The 17,329-nt window shown below is 36.1% G+C and overlaps 3 protein-coding genes across 4 annotated transcripts; 1 reads left to right on the forward strand and 2 right to left on the reverse strand.

Annotated features, from left to right (window-relative positions):
* Positions 1 to 1,051: 1,051 nt before the first annotated feature.
* On the forward strand, positions 1,052 to 2,674 carry LOC126715606 (putative fasciclin-like arabinogalactan protein 20). The gene has a single exon (XM_050416300.1). It carries the CDS (start codon positions 1,052 to 1,054, stop codon positions 2,333 to 2,335), a length of 1,284 nt encoding a protein of 427 aa, XP_050272257.1. The 3' UTR covers positions 2,336 to 2,674.
* A 655-nt stretch (positions 2,675 to 3,329) lies between these two features.
* Positions 3,330 to 5,571, reverse strand: LOC126715595 (pentatricopeptide repeat-containing protein At1g71060, mitochondrial-like). The gene has a single exon (XM_050416289.1). The coding sequence runs from the start codon at positions 5,307 to 5,309 to the stop codon at positions 3,645 to 3,647; it is 1,665 nt and encodes a 554-aa protein (XP_050272246.1). The 5' UTR covers positions 5,310 to 5,571; the 3' UTR covers positions 3,330 to 3,644.
* An 807-nt stretch (positions 5,572 to 6,378) lies between these two features.
* On the reverse strand, positions 6,379 to 13,616 carry LOC126715613 (beta-glucuronosyltransferase GlcAT14A). 2 transcript variants are annotated; one of them, XM_050416313.1, is made up of 4 exons: positions 12,633 to 13,616; positions 7,585 to 7,681; positions 7,376 to 7,491; positions 6,379 to 7,270 (listed from the first exon to the last, which is right to left on the reverse strand). In XM_050416313.1, exons 1-4 carry the CDS (start codon positions 13,126 to 13,128, stop codon positions 6,756 to 6,758), a joined length of 1,224 nt encoding a protein of 407 aa, XP_050272270.1. In that variant the 5' UTR covers positions 13,129 to 13,616; the 3' UTR covers positions 6,379 to 6,755. The 2 variants fall into 2 exon arrangements, with proteins under 2 accessions (XP_050272270.1, XP_050272277.1); XM_050416320.1 differs by having other exon boundaries at positions 7,585 to 7,660; positions 12,633 to 13,611.
* Between the last annotated feature and the right edge of the window lie 3,713 nt (positions 13,617 to 17,329).

Consider the following 17,329-nt stretch of genomic DNA (forward strand, 5'->3'; position numbering starts at 1 on the left):
GGCACATAACCAAGATATCATGTTTGGAAGGACCACAAATTAACTGTTCAAGAAAAAAAATTTTAAAAGCACTAAATAAATTAAAGCTAACGTCTTTTTAATGTTGACAAAAAACATCTCTCTTGGAGAGCTTTTGAGTTGACTTGTGAGGGCTATTGTTTCCATAAGGCATGGTTTGAGCCCTGAATTAATAAAAAAAACGACACCATAATTTTTTTTTAAACATTTCAACTTAGTTATTTATTAAGATGTAAGTTGATAATTTTTTTTCTTACTTTCAAAAAAATCATTTATTTTTTGATTATGTACTAAATTTTGCAATAAGAGGAATAAGTTCGCATATAAGTTTTTTTTCTCTGCAAATATTGTTTTGTGACAGCAATAGACTCCTACCAACAAGTTTCATAATTCCTTAACTTCACTTTGAAGCAATTCTTTGGAAATGGCCTCAAAATAGGCAGCATTCATTGTGTGATTTTCAACAAAAACTCTTCACAACTTAGGCTGTTCTGATTCATTATTTGATTTGTATAAATTTTTTTCACTGGTACAAAAATGTTAACACAGCCAAAATGTTTTAGGCCTCTAATAATTTCTCTTTGCTGTATGATGGCTATTGAGAAAGTGAAGCTTAGTCAAATTTATATCATTACAGCCTCCAAGTTTATGGTAATGCCTAGCCTAGCTACTAATTTCTGGTTTCTGAAACAGGTTCTGAATCATCAAAATCAGAGAATTCAAACTAATGAAATAAAATTTTGATCAATCATATCAGTTCATTTTCCTCAAAATTTCTCATGAGATAGAACTTGATCACTCATTTGCTAGCTGACCAGAAATATTGCACAACCAAAGTTAAACCAAATAACTGAGAAAAACCATCAGGGGCATTTCCGTCATTTTCATAGTAACTGTCTAACTACACAATCTGCCACGTGTACAATCCTTCCCGCCAAAAAAAAATTAACAAAATAAACTAACATTTCCACTCTGTTTTTACACACACAGACTCTGTAAGCAGAACCAGAACCAGAACCAAAATCTTTCATCAATGGCTTCCTCAGTCCTAAACTCTCTCCTCCTCCTCTTCCTCCTCCTTCTCTCTCCCTTCTCTCTCTCCTCCGCGGTCCTGGCCGAACCCATCCTCAAAGCGGCCGAGATTCTCTCTGATTCCGGCTACACTTCCATGGCACTAACTCTTGAACTCGCCTCACATACCCTGCTCCCACACTCTCCATCCCTCACCATCTTCGCCCCCATCGACGCCGCCTTCCATCGCTTAGGCCAGCCTCCTCTTTCTCTAATCCAATACCACCTCCTCCCTCTCGCTTTCACCTTCCAAAGCCTCAAGTCCCTCCCTGTAGGCGCCAAGATCTTGACGGTCCTCCCAAGACATTCGCTTATCGTCACTGCATCGTCTTCCGATGACTACGTCTCCTTAAACAATGTTACAGTTCGCGGGCAGCCTGTATACGATGATGGGTCATTGATAATTTTCGGAATTGACAAGTTCTTTAACCCCTATTTTCGGTTTTCAAAGCGATTCTGGAGACAAAGTCACAATCTTGAATGTCTTGCATCCATGCCTCATAGCGAATCATCGGTGGCTTCTTTTGGTGTTTATTCGTTCCGTGAAGCTTGCGCGGCAATGAGAACCAATGGGTGCTCTATTATGGCTTCGTTTCTTGATATTCAGTTTCTTGGGTCACAAGAAAAGGCTCCTATGTTGACTGTGTTTGCGCCGGCCAACGAAGTGATAGAGGGTCATTACGGTAGCTTCAGCGAGTACTTGTCGTCGTTCTTTCATCGCCACGTCGTGCCTTGCAGGCTTTCATGGGGTGATCTGGTGAATTTGGAAGATGGCACGCTGTTGAGGACTTATTCCGAAGGGTTCACCATTAATGTCACTCGGTCCCTTGGCGTGCTTTTGCTCAATGATGTTCCGGTTATCTATCCCGACATGTATTTCAGTAATTGGCTTCTTGTTCATGGCGTTGTTGATGTTTTTGAGCCACCAATGGAGACAGTTCAAGAGCCGGGTCCTCCAGCAGAGGTGGCAAATCCAAAAGGGCAAGAGGCAGAACCTCCGGCAGAGGAGCCAAAGTCAACATACCAATCAATTGAATCTTCAGCTGAGGTGCCAATGCATGCCGAGCAAATGACAGATTATGACTTGGATGAAAATTCAGCTGAAGTGCCAGTGCAAACTGAGCCAATGACAGATTATGCACCTGAGGTGCCAGAGCAAATAGAAAATGAGAATTCTTCAACTAGAAATGGTGATGGTTTTGAGGCACATACTGTAGAACACTACCACTTTTCTGTTTTTCATTAGGTCATAATGTTGTTGATAGCTTTTGCTTCTCTGTTTCATTGTGGCTTTTGTTTTTGTAATGGTTGGAATGCTTACCAATGTTACCATAAGTACTCTAATTCACTGTCTCAGTCTAGGTGCATGAAGTAGTATACTTCTAGTATTGTGATGTAATGTGTTAGAGACGTTTGACTGTACTAGATTGTGCCTCTAAGGGTGTATATCTGATGTAAATGAAGGGCTTCAGTTGAGAAGATGTAAAAACATTTTTTTAGAAAATAAGATCAGTTGTATTTCTTCATCTTGAATGTCTTTTACTTTTTCTTTCAGTTTCTCTATAATTGAATTGGTTTAACTGGAAACACACTTACATGATCCACAGATTTGATAACTTTTAAGTAGTTAGTAGAGTACGCAAGATTCAAGAGTCTTATCATATAGAATGACATAGCCGTGTAGGACATGCAGAGTGTTTTTCATGCCCACTAAAATAATCCAGTGCATGATCTATTATAGGTAGATCATTCTCATTTAGTCTCCCATCATCATAGATTGCACAATCTCACCAACAGCACAATACTGTCACCCAGCATAGTGATTTCTTTCTCTGGTGATATGTATCCTAGACAGTAAAGTGCTACAGATTGTTCTGTAGAATTCGGTCAATATCAGACTGCTTCCTTTAGATTTTGTCAAATTGCCTCCGGGGCAGCCTCGTGTTCTGACTACCACATTATTACCAATTTTTAACCATCTACTTGGTTCCCATGTTCCACTGCTGCACTACTACCAAAATTTTAAAGTGTAACCTGAAATCTGACTAACACAGTGGTGCCTTGTGAGATTTCAATCCCTTCTAAACCCATGTTTACTGAGAATTAACTGTTGCTGTTAAGTGAAATCACTGGTTTGAGGGCAGGGCTTCCTATTAATGAGACAGAGAGCTCTACCACTGCAGATGCACCATTGAATTCCCCTCCCCCCAAAACACAAAAACAATATCTGCAGTTATGAATGATATAAATTTGACTAAGGTTCACTTTCTCAATAGCCAGGACACAACAGAGAGATATTGGTTGCATTTAACATTCTATACCAGTGAAACAAATAGAAATTATACAACCTTCAAAATTTAGGGTCATAGTAATACACATGGAGAGGAATATTGATCAGTAAATAGCAGATTTAGATTATGGAGATGAAGATTGTTATTAAATAGCAGATTTATATCCTGAGAAGGGGGCTGATAAGTTCTGCAGCTGGGTTCTCTGCCGAACTCCATTTCATCATGAAACAAATAATCAATAGCTCTTGGAATCCTTCATTCATCTTAACGAACCAGTGGAGCTTTTCGTAGTTTATCAATCTTCTGAGCCAAAATTAGAGCGGTATCCTCCCTCCCCTCATCAAGAAGAGCTTGTTTTAGTTTACTAAACATATGGGCTGGAGGCCGAATGCCCTTATCTAACATCTCCTGAAAGTATTTGCAAGCATCATCTAACTTGTTCTCATGGCTCAAGCTGTTGATCAATGTAGAGAACATGTGCATTCCAGGAAGGACTCCTCGGGTCTTCATCTGATCCCAAACCCTTATTGCCATATCAACTCGCTCCACATTACAAAACATCCTCACAATGATCTCATACGTACTCACAGTTGGCTCACAGCCCGGGTCATTACTCATTCTCTGAAAAACGGAGTAAGCTTCTTGGGTTCTCCGAGCCTTTATCAAGTGATGTAAGATTATGTCATAGGTTCGAGAATTTGGACCAACACCACATTTTCTCATCTCATCAACCACCCTATGCACATCATACATCCGCATAGACCAACAGTAAGCCCCCACAAGAGCATTGTAAGTGGGTGCCTCCGGTACAAAACCATAAGCCTTGGATTGTTCAAAAAACTCAATTGCTTCGCTCAACCTCCTCTCAGAACCCAATCCATTAATCAAAGTACAAAATATATGAGGACTTGGCTTGCAATTTTTTGCTTCCATTTCACGGAACAACTCAAGTGCTTCATCATATTTCCTTGCCTTACAATGCGCATTGATAATTATACCATATGTCACAACATCAGGTTCAAACCCTTCATCTCTCATCTCCCTATAAACCTCATTCAACCTCAATAAATTTTGTTCTTGACCCCAACCCTCCAACAGAATTGTGTATGACTTAATATCTGGTACAAACCTTCTGTTCTTCATTGTATCAAACACCTCTTGTGCTTTCTCAACATTTCTTGATTTGCTCAAAGTATCAATCAATCTATTATAATCTGACACTTCCAACTTCATTCCAAACTTCTCTATCTTCTCAAAAGCATCTACAGCTTCTTTAACCTTCCTCGCTCTAGCATATCTCCGTGAAATCAACGCAAATGTCTCTTTACTCAACAGCCCTTTACGCTTCATATCACTAACTAAATTCCATACCACCTTGAACTGTTTGATCTTACCCAGAGCCTCAATCAAAGCATTATAACTCTCATTACTATATTTAAACCCCTGTTTCTTCTCAGCCCACTGAAAGAAAGATAATGCAAGACTACCTGCATTGCTCAGCTTCTTCAAGACCTCCACAACCAGCTCCGGCGATACTTCAACCTTGGCACCATCGAGAACGGCCTCTATAGAAGAATTAGAGCCTTTTGTTAGTAATTTACAAACTTTTTCAGCGTCTTCATGGACTCTATTGCTTAAAATAACATCGGGGTCCTTGTCATTCATTTCATCAAACACTTGGCCTGCACCATCATGGAACGGTCTGTGAATGCCAAGAAAGTATTTTGGCAAAGACCCACGTTGAGTTTCAATGTGAGGTTTTGAATTTTGGAGGAAAGTTTGGTCTTTGAGTGTGCAGAAAGAATCACTAGTGAGTGATCTAGTGAGAACAGTTTGAGTTGCTGGAATGATAAGGAAAAGAAGTAAGGGATTAGAGTGTAGTCTTTTGGATGGTTTTGGTAGAAAACTGAGGAACCGAGAGAGACCCATTTGAGAAACAACGAGGCCTGAATGAAACCAATGAAGAGGAGATGAGTTTGTTGATGAGAGTTTGTTCCGGCGGGAAGAGTTTTTTTTTTTTTTGAGAAAGGCGGCGGGAAGAGTTGAAACTCTGATAGTGTAAATAATAATAATAGGCTCCTGTAGTTAAAAGTTTATAATGCGGTTTTTAGGGTTTTTATAAGGAATCAAATCACCCTAGGTATGATCCTAACAAATATTTTCATTTATATTTGTTAGTATTTCTCAATCAGTATAATCCTTTTAAAGCTTCCTTAATGAATACATAAAAGCTACACTTCTCTACACAAACCATAATAATATAATATATATTGAAATCCTAACTCTATTTTTGAAAATTGACTTGATTAATTGATAATCAAAGCACATTAAAAGATAAGGGAGAATGGTGAGCTCTTCATGTTATGACAATTTTAAATTAATAATTTACTTGTTTCAAAGAGTAGGAGATGAGAATTTGAATCATAGTCCTTATAATGGAGAGTTGAAACTAGACGTTACCACTAAATTAAGGATTTTGGCTAGTTCAGAAAGATTTAACAAAACTCTTTTATATCATATAACATATTCTAATCTTTTTCCACTTTTATAACATATAACATATTCTAGTTTTTTTTTCACAACTACTATGTTGAAAATTGTAATTGAAACTTCGCTATGTTGAAAATTGTAATTGAAACTTCGCTTTCACTTGAGCTCATCAATAATATCACTTTTAGTTCCACTAATTATAATACATGACATCACAATTTTGAAAAACATTTTGTAAAAACTGTTGTGGATTCATTTTTTGTTACAAGTATTCTCTTTATACATGTAGCCGAAATTGACTGTGAGACTAAAACCAAATTTATGGTGACAACATTCGCAATTAAACTTCGCTTAGGAATCAATGAGAAGCCATCAAATGTAACAACTGCTTCTGCTGCTCGTTTTTCACACTTCCTCTCTTCTAGCCATTAAAAACCTAGAGGTCGCTTTGAGAGAGAGAGAGAGAAAGAGAGAGAGAAAGAGATGAAATCAATAAAATAAATTGGAATTCAAAGAATGAACTTCTACTATAGCATTCAAAGAGTGCGCAATACAATGTGATGACTGGTAGAACATACAACAGCATGCAAATGGCAGCACAGAGAGGGAGATCCTCTTATTGATTGAAAGGCTTAGTGGCTCTAAAATAATACTAGCCCCCAAGCTGTAGTACAGCCCAAAACCTCAAGTGAATTCACTTGCTTCCATTCAACTCTGCCCTGCTATAAACACTAGTAAAGCCTCTGGCCGTAGAACTTGAAACAACTTAGGCTCAATTTCCAAAGAATGCACCTCAAACTGATGTCAGTCTTCAAACTGGTCAGGATTTCAGAAGCACACAAAATGCACCTCATTTCAAAAGATTTTTCTTTGACTTGGGCATCTTCATTTGCACTGATTCAACTGTGAATTCCAGTCATCAACAAGGCCTGTGATGGTCTCTTCAAACTTCTTCGCTTGAAACCCAGGCTTCATAACATTGACATCACCCCATTGGGAGCAAGGATCCATCCACCACCTCTTCCTCCCAGAGCACCATGCTCCCGGGACAGCTTGGTTACGCCCACGCTTGAGAATCTTTTCATCAACCATGTCCAACACAGGGTCACCTTTGCGGAATTGTCTAGCAAACGCAGCTCCACTTTCAATCATTTGATTGAAATCAGAGATATTGAGGAAGTGGGGTTCCATCTTTGGGGGATTATCCCAGATCATATATCTCAAATCACTGTTCACAGTAGTGTTCATAAACTCTGGTGAATTGCAAATGAGAGAGTGAAAGTATCCTTCTTCAGACAACACTGCATTGGTAAAGTACATGAGAAGGGTACGGGGTAGGTTATCCCAACCAAGTATGCAATATTCCAGGAAGGATCGACTCAGGATGACCCATGGGGAACCTGCAAAGTAAGATAATTGAATATAGTATTCCCACAAGTATAATGCACATCCATACAGTAAATTTTTTGTTGCATAAATAGCCTAATATAGAGAATAGACTTTGCCTGTGAATACTTTGAAAGCATCAGGTGTTTTACGCTTCTCTGTGGCATGAAAAATTTGACTCCTCCTGGCTAAATATAAACCTGGGTCAACTACAATGGGATGAAACCTTTGAGATCTGCACCAAAAATTAGACCAACATAATTTAGATTGGACTAAGTTTAAGCCCTTTCAAATTAGCTACTAAAATTAGTGAAAAGGGTTTGCCTACTCTTTCCATCCAAGGTCACTGGTGTGATCAATGAAATTGAGGTCTCTACTGACAGAGGAGAACACATGGGACAGGTCTGAAAGTAGCAAACAGAAGCCTTCATCAGAACATAAGAATCAACTATGAGGAAAAACTGGACAAGCAAAAAAAAATTAAGAGAGATATTGACAAAATAAGAGAAAAATGCCCAGGATAGTTTAGAGAATGCTGTTACAATGTAGTATTTTTTTTTTTTTTTTTTTTGGTTAAAAAAAATGGGTAAAGGGGGGGCCGACCAGTGTGGCTTTCCTACCTAGGCGTGACCATAGTAACACCCTACCCGCTTCCGGGCGAGACCCCATACTCCCGGTCTGTGAAAAACTCACTTATTATTCTTTTGGACTGTTTGGGATGGAGATGAGATATAAGGAGCACCAACATACAATGTAGTATGTTACACCTTGAAGGATATATTTAGTTGAGGACACATGCCAGAGTTATAATACCATAAAACTTGAAAAATCAATAAGCCACGAGCTCCCTAGGAAAACTTTGGGACAGAACAATCAATTCCAATCTCAAAGGAAGATAGATAATTCTTTGAAAAAAAAAATGCCATCCATGTACACAAGTTATACAACAGGTACAAAAAAATTATACATGGAAAGTACAATGATCAAGTAAAAAATAGATAATTCTATCCATACACTCACAGAAAAAGCGGTGAATTCTTGCCTCACTAGGACTAAAATACTTGGGGGGAAAATTTGCCTAAGAGAACCCATCACTTGCATCAGGATCTAGGACAGCTATCTGTTATAATGTATTTGTGCCTAAACTCAAGATATGCTCAAAGAATTGGGTATCAAGTGGGTGATTTGAAAATCTCTAGGATCATAACATTCTTAGATGCAGGACAAAGGGTGGAAAATCAGCAGATTCTAGGGGGTGAAGCCTAGGATTTGTCCTATACTCCTATTCTTATTTTCTTTTCCCTTATATCTATGTTTTGCCCTTTGTCCTGCCATCCATGTACACAGGTAATACAACAGGTACACAAAAATTATACATGGAAAGTACAATGATCAAGAAAAAAATAGAAAATTCTATCCGTACACTCAGAGAAAAAGAGGTGAATTCTTGCCTCACTAGGACTCAAATACTTGGGGGGAAAATTTGCCTAAGAGAACCCATCACTTGCATCAGGATCTAGGACAGCTATCTGTTATAATGCATTTGTGCCTAAACTTAAGATATGCTCAAAGAATTGGGTATCAAGTGGGTGATTTGAAAATCTCTAAGATCATAACATTCTTTGATGCAGGACAAAGGGTGGAAAATCAGCAGATTCTAGGAGGCGAAGCCTAGGATTTGTCCTATTCTAATTTTCTTTTCCCTTATATCTATGTTTTACCCTCTGTCCTGCATCATTCTCACTAAGACAAGAACTTAAATCCGCAATGGGTTATGAAAAATATGATGAGGGCCCTGGGATCTCTCATTAGTTCATTAGTGCCTTTGCAGGTACTTGCTCTATTTTCTGTTCTCTATCTATAAATTTCCAGCTCCATCCTTATCCTACGATATCATATAACAGAATATGTTCTCTTTTAGCAACTAACTCTTCAGATTAGAAGTAAGGGAGCCATGAGTAATAAAATCCTTTCTATTGCAAAGATAATCATTAACCTTCACAGTCAAGAGAAAAAATATTGATAAAAAAGTCTTTAAGAGCACAGATTAAGACACAGTTTTTGGACGAAGATATTGACAAAAAAGTATTAAGACAACAGATTGATAGACAGTTTCAACAAACATATTGAAAAGAAAGTCTTTTAAGAACGCCCAGGACAGTTTCAACAAATCCATCTCTCTCTTGCAAAAATCATTCATTTATGATTTCAGCCATGACAAACATATTGACTAGTTTTTAAGACCACAAATTAATATACATTTTTTCCACAAAGATATTGACAAGAAATTCTTTTAGACCACAGATTGATGTACATTTTTTTGGAAAATTTATTGAAAAGAGAAATCCTCAAGACCACATAGTGATATATAGCTCTCTTTGAGGAAACTTCTCATGACAGAACCGGCATTGATAATATGCAGCTTTTATCATTGGAGTTACATTTGATTTCAACGTTTTACCAGATACCAACTCACTAATCCTTTTCCAGGTACCTCCCCCACCCTCCAAAAAAATATATATATTGGAAAATTCGTCCTATATGGTTCAGGTCACATATCAAAATGCCAATATATATATATATATTGTAAAATATGTTTTATTTTCCGTTTGATAAATTTCAGCTACAGCAACAAGACAGTATCTTAAACGCTGCATTCTATCAACTTGTTATCTTATTGTTATTGCTTAGCCAGGAAACTCCTTTGCCCAAAGGATAGCCCTCCATAAACTACGCTCTAAAGCGACAAAAGAATCAAAAGATACATTCAGAAACTTCAAAGTTCCATATCGCTCGAATCTCTACAAAACAAAATAGTATATTAACTAATATACCACTCATTCAATGCTACAAACTAAAGCCTCTCAACCCATTAAATGGTGGTTCAAATGGAATGCACCAAAATAAAATCTTCAGTCCAACTAGGGAAAATAAGATTTGATGTTTTACGGGACATGCTTGATTTCAGAATATTTTCAGAATTAACACCCTTGAGTACCAAGTCTAAACTTAGCCTAACCCCATTAGCATTAGAAATGTATCAGAATTAATGTCCTTGGGAGCATAGATGACATAATAAGTCCCTATGTGAACTAAGCTTCAGTTTTACACTTTTACTGTTCTAGAGAAACCTAATGGGCTCCTGAACAGAACACGGATAAAAATATTCTTGAAAACCAACCCAAATTGGCATCAGCATATCAAAGACCACCTCAACATTTGACCACTTTACGTCCAACACAAATCAGAAAAGTCGAGACATCAAAATTATAAGTTTCAACACCCCAAGAAATAACTAGTAGATTGACCATATACTAAATATCCATTTTGTCAATAAAACTCAGTTCTAAAAAAACAGATGGTCTGCATCACAAATATTATTTCCAAAACAAGACACCTTGGAAAATTTATTGTGGGCAAGCGAGAATAATCACCATGGCCTGAAACAGTGGACTGCAATGCAGAAAAGGAGGGGTGCGACATGATGGCTTCCTAAGAGGTCACCCATCCAACTACACTATTGCACAAGTACACTTAACTACAAAGTAATCATGGGATCTCGTGGACAAGTGGCTGTAAGATCTGCAAACTAAAAAAATTCTGAAAAATAACACTCCAGGCAGTAAAAGGTAGGAGAAGCACTTTGCATCCATAATACACACAAAATAGCCTACAAACCTCGTGCATCTACAAACCAAAGCACAAGTGAATCTGAAGTTCAAGAACACACTCAAGAATCAAGATCTTAACAACTCATATCTGGAGTTCCAGGAGAAGAAAAAAAAAAAAAAAAACACTCCAGATCTTACAAAATCTGAGTTTCAAGAACGTGATGTGCAAAAACTTAAAACAAAGTGCTTGAACATCCATTGCATGGTTCGTATGGCCTCAATTCAATACTCTGTGTCTTAGCAAAAATACATTTGCTTAAGTGGGATTGGTTCACCAAAGGGCAAGACTTCAAGTCTTCAACATAAGTTTCAAATTACATAGGCTGATAATTTAATGTGCTTTAGAAACAAATATTATATGAGGACCATAATCACATCATAAAGTCCTTTGACTGATTCCAAATTCATCTCAGAACCAAAATCACATTTTTTTTTCCTTTTTTAATCATTTCAACAACATAATAAGGGCTTTCACTAGGATAGGCTTCAAAAAATCAGCTCTAATTGTCTTACAAAATGAAAATCGGCTATGGTGAATGTGTGAGTAGATTAAACACTTTTATATATTTCATTGGTTCATAAGAGTAGCCAAATTCATCAAAAGGTGCCTAGAAAAAATCTGGGTCTATATTGATAAGAATAAGAAGAATTTTAATGAATCCATTGCACAGCATGAAAAAATGACTAGAAATACAGACAAAAGGCATCATGATTTGCTTGTTCCTGAATATATTTTATCCCCTAAGCGTCATAGGAATTGAGAATTCTAGTTTGTTTCAGTTCTAGGAATAAAACAGTATGCATAGAATTACACTATTTTGCAACGGAAATTGTGATTACAATCAAATTTTGAATTAAAATATAAATAAAAATCTTGATAGAGATAAAAATAAACTAATTAAATTAAAGTTTCTTCTTTGGCCCAATTATCAACTAGAAGATTATCTTGTATGAATTGCTGTTGGTTTGATACCATATAATGGAAGCCATTTCGGTGTGGTAAGGATTCATATGTATCCACAAGTAAACTACCCAACAGTAAAAAGACAAAGCAAGAGAAACATCAACTTTAATCCCAACTTCTCTTCCTATTCAATAAACTTTTGTTAGCATAGTTGAAACTTTCTACTTAATTAAGCTTATGAAGACTTGGCCCAACCATGTCCTCACCTTTAAGCTATTTGCAGAAACCAAGTCCTTAAAGATTCTCATAGAAAGCTAGCCTATTCAAAAATTTCATAGAACTTTGGACTTGCCTCTAACCAGTATAATCTACAAGTCAACTAACCTTACTTGCCAGATTCAGTTGCTGAGCAATCGAGAGGCATTCACCCCTATCGAGCTAAATAGTTTATGCTCATTCTATTCTATTAAAGTCATAATCTTTTGTTACCTCCTTAATTGAACTAAAAAAAATCGTAATCTGAGCTATCTAAGAAAGTTGATTAACAGGCAACCTTACCCCCGAATTTGCTACCTTAGTTGAACTTAAACCAATCTTATAATGTTTCCTAAAAGCTCCACCAATCAATACTTGTACTAAAAAACAGTAAAAAAAGAGGAAACACACCCACCAAAGTAAATTCCTCAACTTTGACAAAAAATCAAAACACAAACACAACCAAAACCAAAACCCAATACTCCAAAAACGCAAACAAATACACAAACATTAGAGATTACCGAATTGGTAAATTTGGCATATTACCATCCTGAGTGACAAGTGGGTAATCCTGTGCACTCAACGTCACAAACCAATTCCACCCACCATCCAATCTCAACAGTATCGCCGCCGCGCGCAGAGTTATCGCAATTTTCGAAGCACCCATGTACGTAACCCGATCGGACTTCCCGACAACATCGACATTCCCGAAAACCCGGATGGCCGGGACCGATTTGAGCTGAGAAACGAGGCGGCGCCTCTCTTCGTCGGCGGACTCGGCGGAGAGGTGGAGGAGGTACCGGTTGCGAGGGTGGTAGACGGCGAGGAGTAGCCGGAGGATCCGGTCGCCGTCGTTGGTGTTTCCGGTGATGAAGTACGCGAAGGAAGGAGGGTAGTGAGAGCCATGGTGGATTGTGGAAGGGAAGGGCTTTGGGGACGTGAAGGTTGAGAGAGAAGTGAGTAAGAGGAGGAGGAGGAGAGAGAGTAATGCGGCTATGAAGAGAGTGAAAAGCCATCGTTTTTCAGCTCCCATCATAACCATTTGGGTGTTTTGTTTTTCTGGGTTTGGTTTGTTTTTGTGTTTTGGGAGGTGGGTTTGGTTTTGTTTTTTATTTTGATTTTTTTGTGTTTTTTTTTTCTGAAAGTGAATCTGAGATAGATTGGAAAAATGGGTTTGCTTTTGTGTTTTGTTTTTTGTTTTTTGATGTGTGAAAAGTGTGAAAAAAAATTTGGTATATTTGGTTAATGTGCGAAATGTGATAGTGAAAGGTTCTCTAATTCTGTTTATGGTGTTTGATATGGGACTCTTGACTGATGTGTGTGTGTAGTAATGGTGGAGAATGGACTTTTCAGGTTTGATTTTGTGTGAGAATTGAAGAATTTAAGGACAGTTTGTATTTGTTGGTTGTTGTCTTTGTCTTTGTCTTTGAATGCTGGGGTTGGATTTGGGGCTTTCTGAATTTGAAACTGTTAATTTGCAATTTTGGGTTCGATGTGCATGTATCAACAACATGATGTCAAAAATGCCAATGTGAATAAGTAGGAGGTGTGAGGAACACTTTTTTTTTTCTTGTTAACCCAATGAAAAATAAAAGGTACAAATAGTGTTTTGATGTAAGTGTGTAACCCTCTCACTCTCCCTTAAGGCGCGTGGTACAAAGAAAAAAAAAAGTGAAATAAGATTTTTTTTTTCTATATATATAATCCATATATATATAAAGTCAAAGATAAAATCTAATTAGAATACTCAATTAGTATACAATTTTCTACCATATATTTCTTCTTAATTTTAGTGCTAAATGAGTTATTCAAAACAAAATACGAGAAATTAATTTTTTTTAATTTTAATACATGAATTTACACCATTGTAAGAATTGAGAGATCCTACATGCTAAAACTTAAAGATTTTCCATATATAAATATAAAGTCAAAGCTCAAAAAAATCTAATTAGAATTCTCATTTAGTGTCCAATTTTTTCTATGTGTCTCTAATTTCTTCTTAATTTTAGTGCCAAATGAGGTATTCAACACAAAATATGAGAAGTTAATTTTTTTTAATTTAAATACACGAATTTACATCATTGTGAGAACCATAGGGTCTAACACGTTAAAACTGTTCTTTTTTTTTAGAAGAAAAAATAGAAAGATATATATAAAGTCAAAACTCATAAAAAATCCAATTAGTATCCAAATTTACGTCATATGTCTCTAATTTCTTCTTAATTTTGGTGTCAAATGAGTTATTCAACACAAAATACAAAGAGTTTATTTTTTAATTTTAACGCATGAATTTACATCATTGTGAGAACCGAGAGTCCAACACGTTAAAATTTAAAGTGAAATGATGTAATATCAAAACTTAATAATTAAGATAAAATTTATGTGATATGATATCAAAACTTTTATTCATTTTAAAGTCATAATCTTTTTTCTTTGATTTAAAATGATGTGATATCAAAACTTAGTACTTATGATTATATACTATATAAAAACAATTGAGTTATAATCCATAAATGTGAAATTGGTTATCTTCTTTATGCAATAAGTGTTTACACTCACATTAATCATTAAGATAATTTAGGTTGGATTAAACTTTATCATCGTTGTAGGGTCACGTTTTGGGGTCCAGGCCCAACAGGTATGGGGTTCTGGTCTAAGGAGCCCAAGATAATGAATTTGTAGAGAGCGGGTTACAGAACTAGGCCCTAACGAAGTGAGTGTTAGTTAACTTTGGGCCATGCAACAATTGAATATAAGAAAATCTTCTTTACGTCCATTGGATATTCAGTCCAAGGAGACGTATGGGGTGCACCTCTGTTTCTAATCAAAGGCTGTGGTCTTTCTCTCCTTCTTCTGCTCTAAGTTCTTATTTTTTCCCGTCCCCCTCTTCATAGGGAGTCCCCTCTCTTATACAAGCCCCTTGAAGTCATCAAAACCTTACACTTGTTGATCATCTGGACCATCAATTGAGTGCCCATCCCATCGGACATTTCCCCCATCTTTCTGTGAGTTGTAGTAACTAAGGTAACACTATTCGCCAGTCCCCTCCACATTAATGCGGCCAGAAAAGCAGCTTCCATGCATTTAATGTGGTAACTGTGGTCTCTCCCTTGACATCCCATACTCTCTTCCCTCTGACAGGCTTGTGGGACTCATCCCTGCTACTAATACTCGTTGGAGTCGTTCTTTATTGCTGGTAGGGTGCATGTTTGAGCCATACTTAGTACGTCCAAGGAGACACTTCTCCTCGAACGGCCTTTTAAACAAGTCTGGGCCCATAAGGATTGGGCCAGGAGTCCTTTTGGCTTCCACACCTTCTCCTCAGACGCAGTTGAATTCTATATGGGGCCCAAGGCCCATTGTTTGATCTGGGGACTTTACCCCTACAATCATAATTTAAATTACTGTATTGATTTTATTAAAAACAAATATGATTTATTGAGATATAATTATTTATACAGTGGGTAGCAAAAAGGAAGGACACTCCTCTACCCATACATGAGGCTCTTCCTTTTGCGGGAAAACTTTGCAAGCTCACAATTTGAAATCAAATCAATTGAAAGTTTAGCATGAATCGTCTATCATCAGAAATTAATCCCACCTTAGTAAAGTAATTTTCCCCATTTGTCAATGCATTCACTAATCCAGCATCTTCAAATGTCAAAAATACTCTTAATCTAATTAGATAATCTATATTCTTAAAAAATAAAAAATAGGGTTAAAATTGTTATTCAACAAAATAAAATAAAAGCTACCAGAGAAATTTTTTTCCTAAAAATTAGTACACCCTCTATTTAAATATGAGAGATGTTACGTCTACAATATTTTTACAACAAATCACAGGTGGTTAGTTGTTATTGGTTCAATTTTGAAACTAACACTAAGATTACTTTTTTGCCCCAACAATAATAACCAATAACAACCTACCACTTAGGATTTGTTGTAAAAATGTTGTAGACATATCATTTCTCTTTAAATATATATCACCCATGTTTGATACATTTTTTTCCCCTAAAAACTAGCACATACTAAACCGAACAGTTTACTCCATTTCAAATCCTAAATTTTAGTTTTTCAAAAACCTCTTCTAGTGTAACCTTACTAACAATAGATAAATTCAAATTGAACAATTACATTAAACTCAAAATAAAAAAAGAGTCTTATCGCACGTGTTGAGCACATGTGACGAGACTAATATGTATAATAGTTAATCTTTTTCTTTTTCTTTTTTGAGAAGAGTATAATAGTTAATCTAAATGATGAGAGAGACACCTCTCAAAAAAAAAAAAAAATGATGAGAGAGACTTCTTAATTAATGGAGTGGACAATATAAATTCAAATCCAATTAAATTTATCAAAATTATCACGTATAACTATAATCAATGAATACTTTACCAAGCATATTATTATTATTTTACCTTTAGATTTATAATATTTTTAATTGAAAATTTGAATGGTGAGGATGCTATCCCAAAAGAAAGGAAAAGTGTGGGGTTGGTGCTTATGATTAAGGAGTGGTGGGCACGCACTTTTTGGGGAGGTGGTGGAGCTAGTTGGTGTGTTCTTCTAGAAATAGGATTTTGCTACTTCCAGTCAGAAGAGATTTTGGAAATAGCAAGTTCATTGATGGAAAATATCAAATATGTCAAAGTGGGTGACAGTGACGTGTCGTGATGCTCTGGAATTAGTAAAAATAATAATTATTAGTATTATTTTTTATAATCTCTATATATTATAATCCTCGGTTAGTGCATGGTAGGTTTGTGATGACCAAAACGGATTTATGTCTCTTAAATTAGGTATTACTTACGCAATGGTTTTTTGTTTTTTAATTAGCTTATACATAAAGTATTGCTCATCACTCCGAACTTGGTGCATCATCAACATTTAAAAGTATTAAACAAGTATAACCTTATAATAATGATTAACATTCTCATCATATATTATTATCTTCATTGACTATTTTTACTGTATACTATTATTAATTAAATAAGTGAATTACATTCTATTACGTTAATAATAGTAAAAGTCATAAACATTAAACAATTAGTAACTATTATTATCTTCTTTTCTTTTGAGTAAAGTCTAAACAAAAATTAAGTATATTCTTTATACTATAAAGGATTATCATGTTTAATATTCTCATGTGTTTGTTTCTCAAAAAAAAAAAGTCATAAACAAGTTTTAACTATTATTATATTTTCTTCTAAAAAAACTATTATTATATTTGATTATGCGATAAA

This window comes from Quercus robur, chromosome 1 (genome assembly GCF_932294415.1).
Source record: "Quercus robur chromosome 1, dhQueRobu3.1, whole genome shotgun sequence".
Taxonomy (NCBI): Eukaryota; Viridiplantae; Streptophyta; class Magnoliopsida; order Fagales; family Fagaceae; genus Quercus; species Quercus robur.

Coding starts and splice junctions, on each gene's coding strand:
- LOC126715613 (XM_050416313.1), bottom strand. CDS start 13,128: ATGGTTATGATGGGAGCTGAAAAACGATGGCTTTTCACTCTCTTCATA. Junction 7,492..7,584: donor AGTGACCTTGGATGGAAAGA/GTAGGCAAACCC, acceptor TTTTTGGTGCAG/ATCTCAAAGGTTTCATCCCA. Junction 7,271..7,375: donor TGCTTTCAAAGTATTCACAG/GCAAAGTCTATT, acceptor CTTACTTTGCAG/GTTCCCCATGGGTCATCCTG.
- LOC126715606 (XM_050416300.1), top strand. CDS start 1,052: ATGGCTTCCTCAGTCCTAAACTCTCTCCTCCTCCTCTTCCTCCTCCTT.
- LOC126715595 (XM_050416289.1), bottom strand. CDS start 5,309: ATGGGTCTCTCTCGGTTCCTCAGTTTTCTACCAAAACCATCCAAAAGA.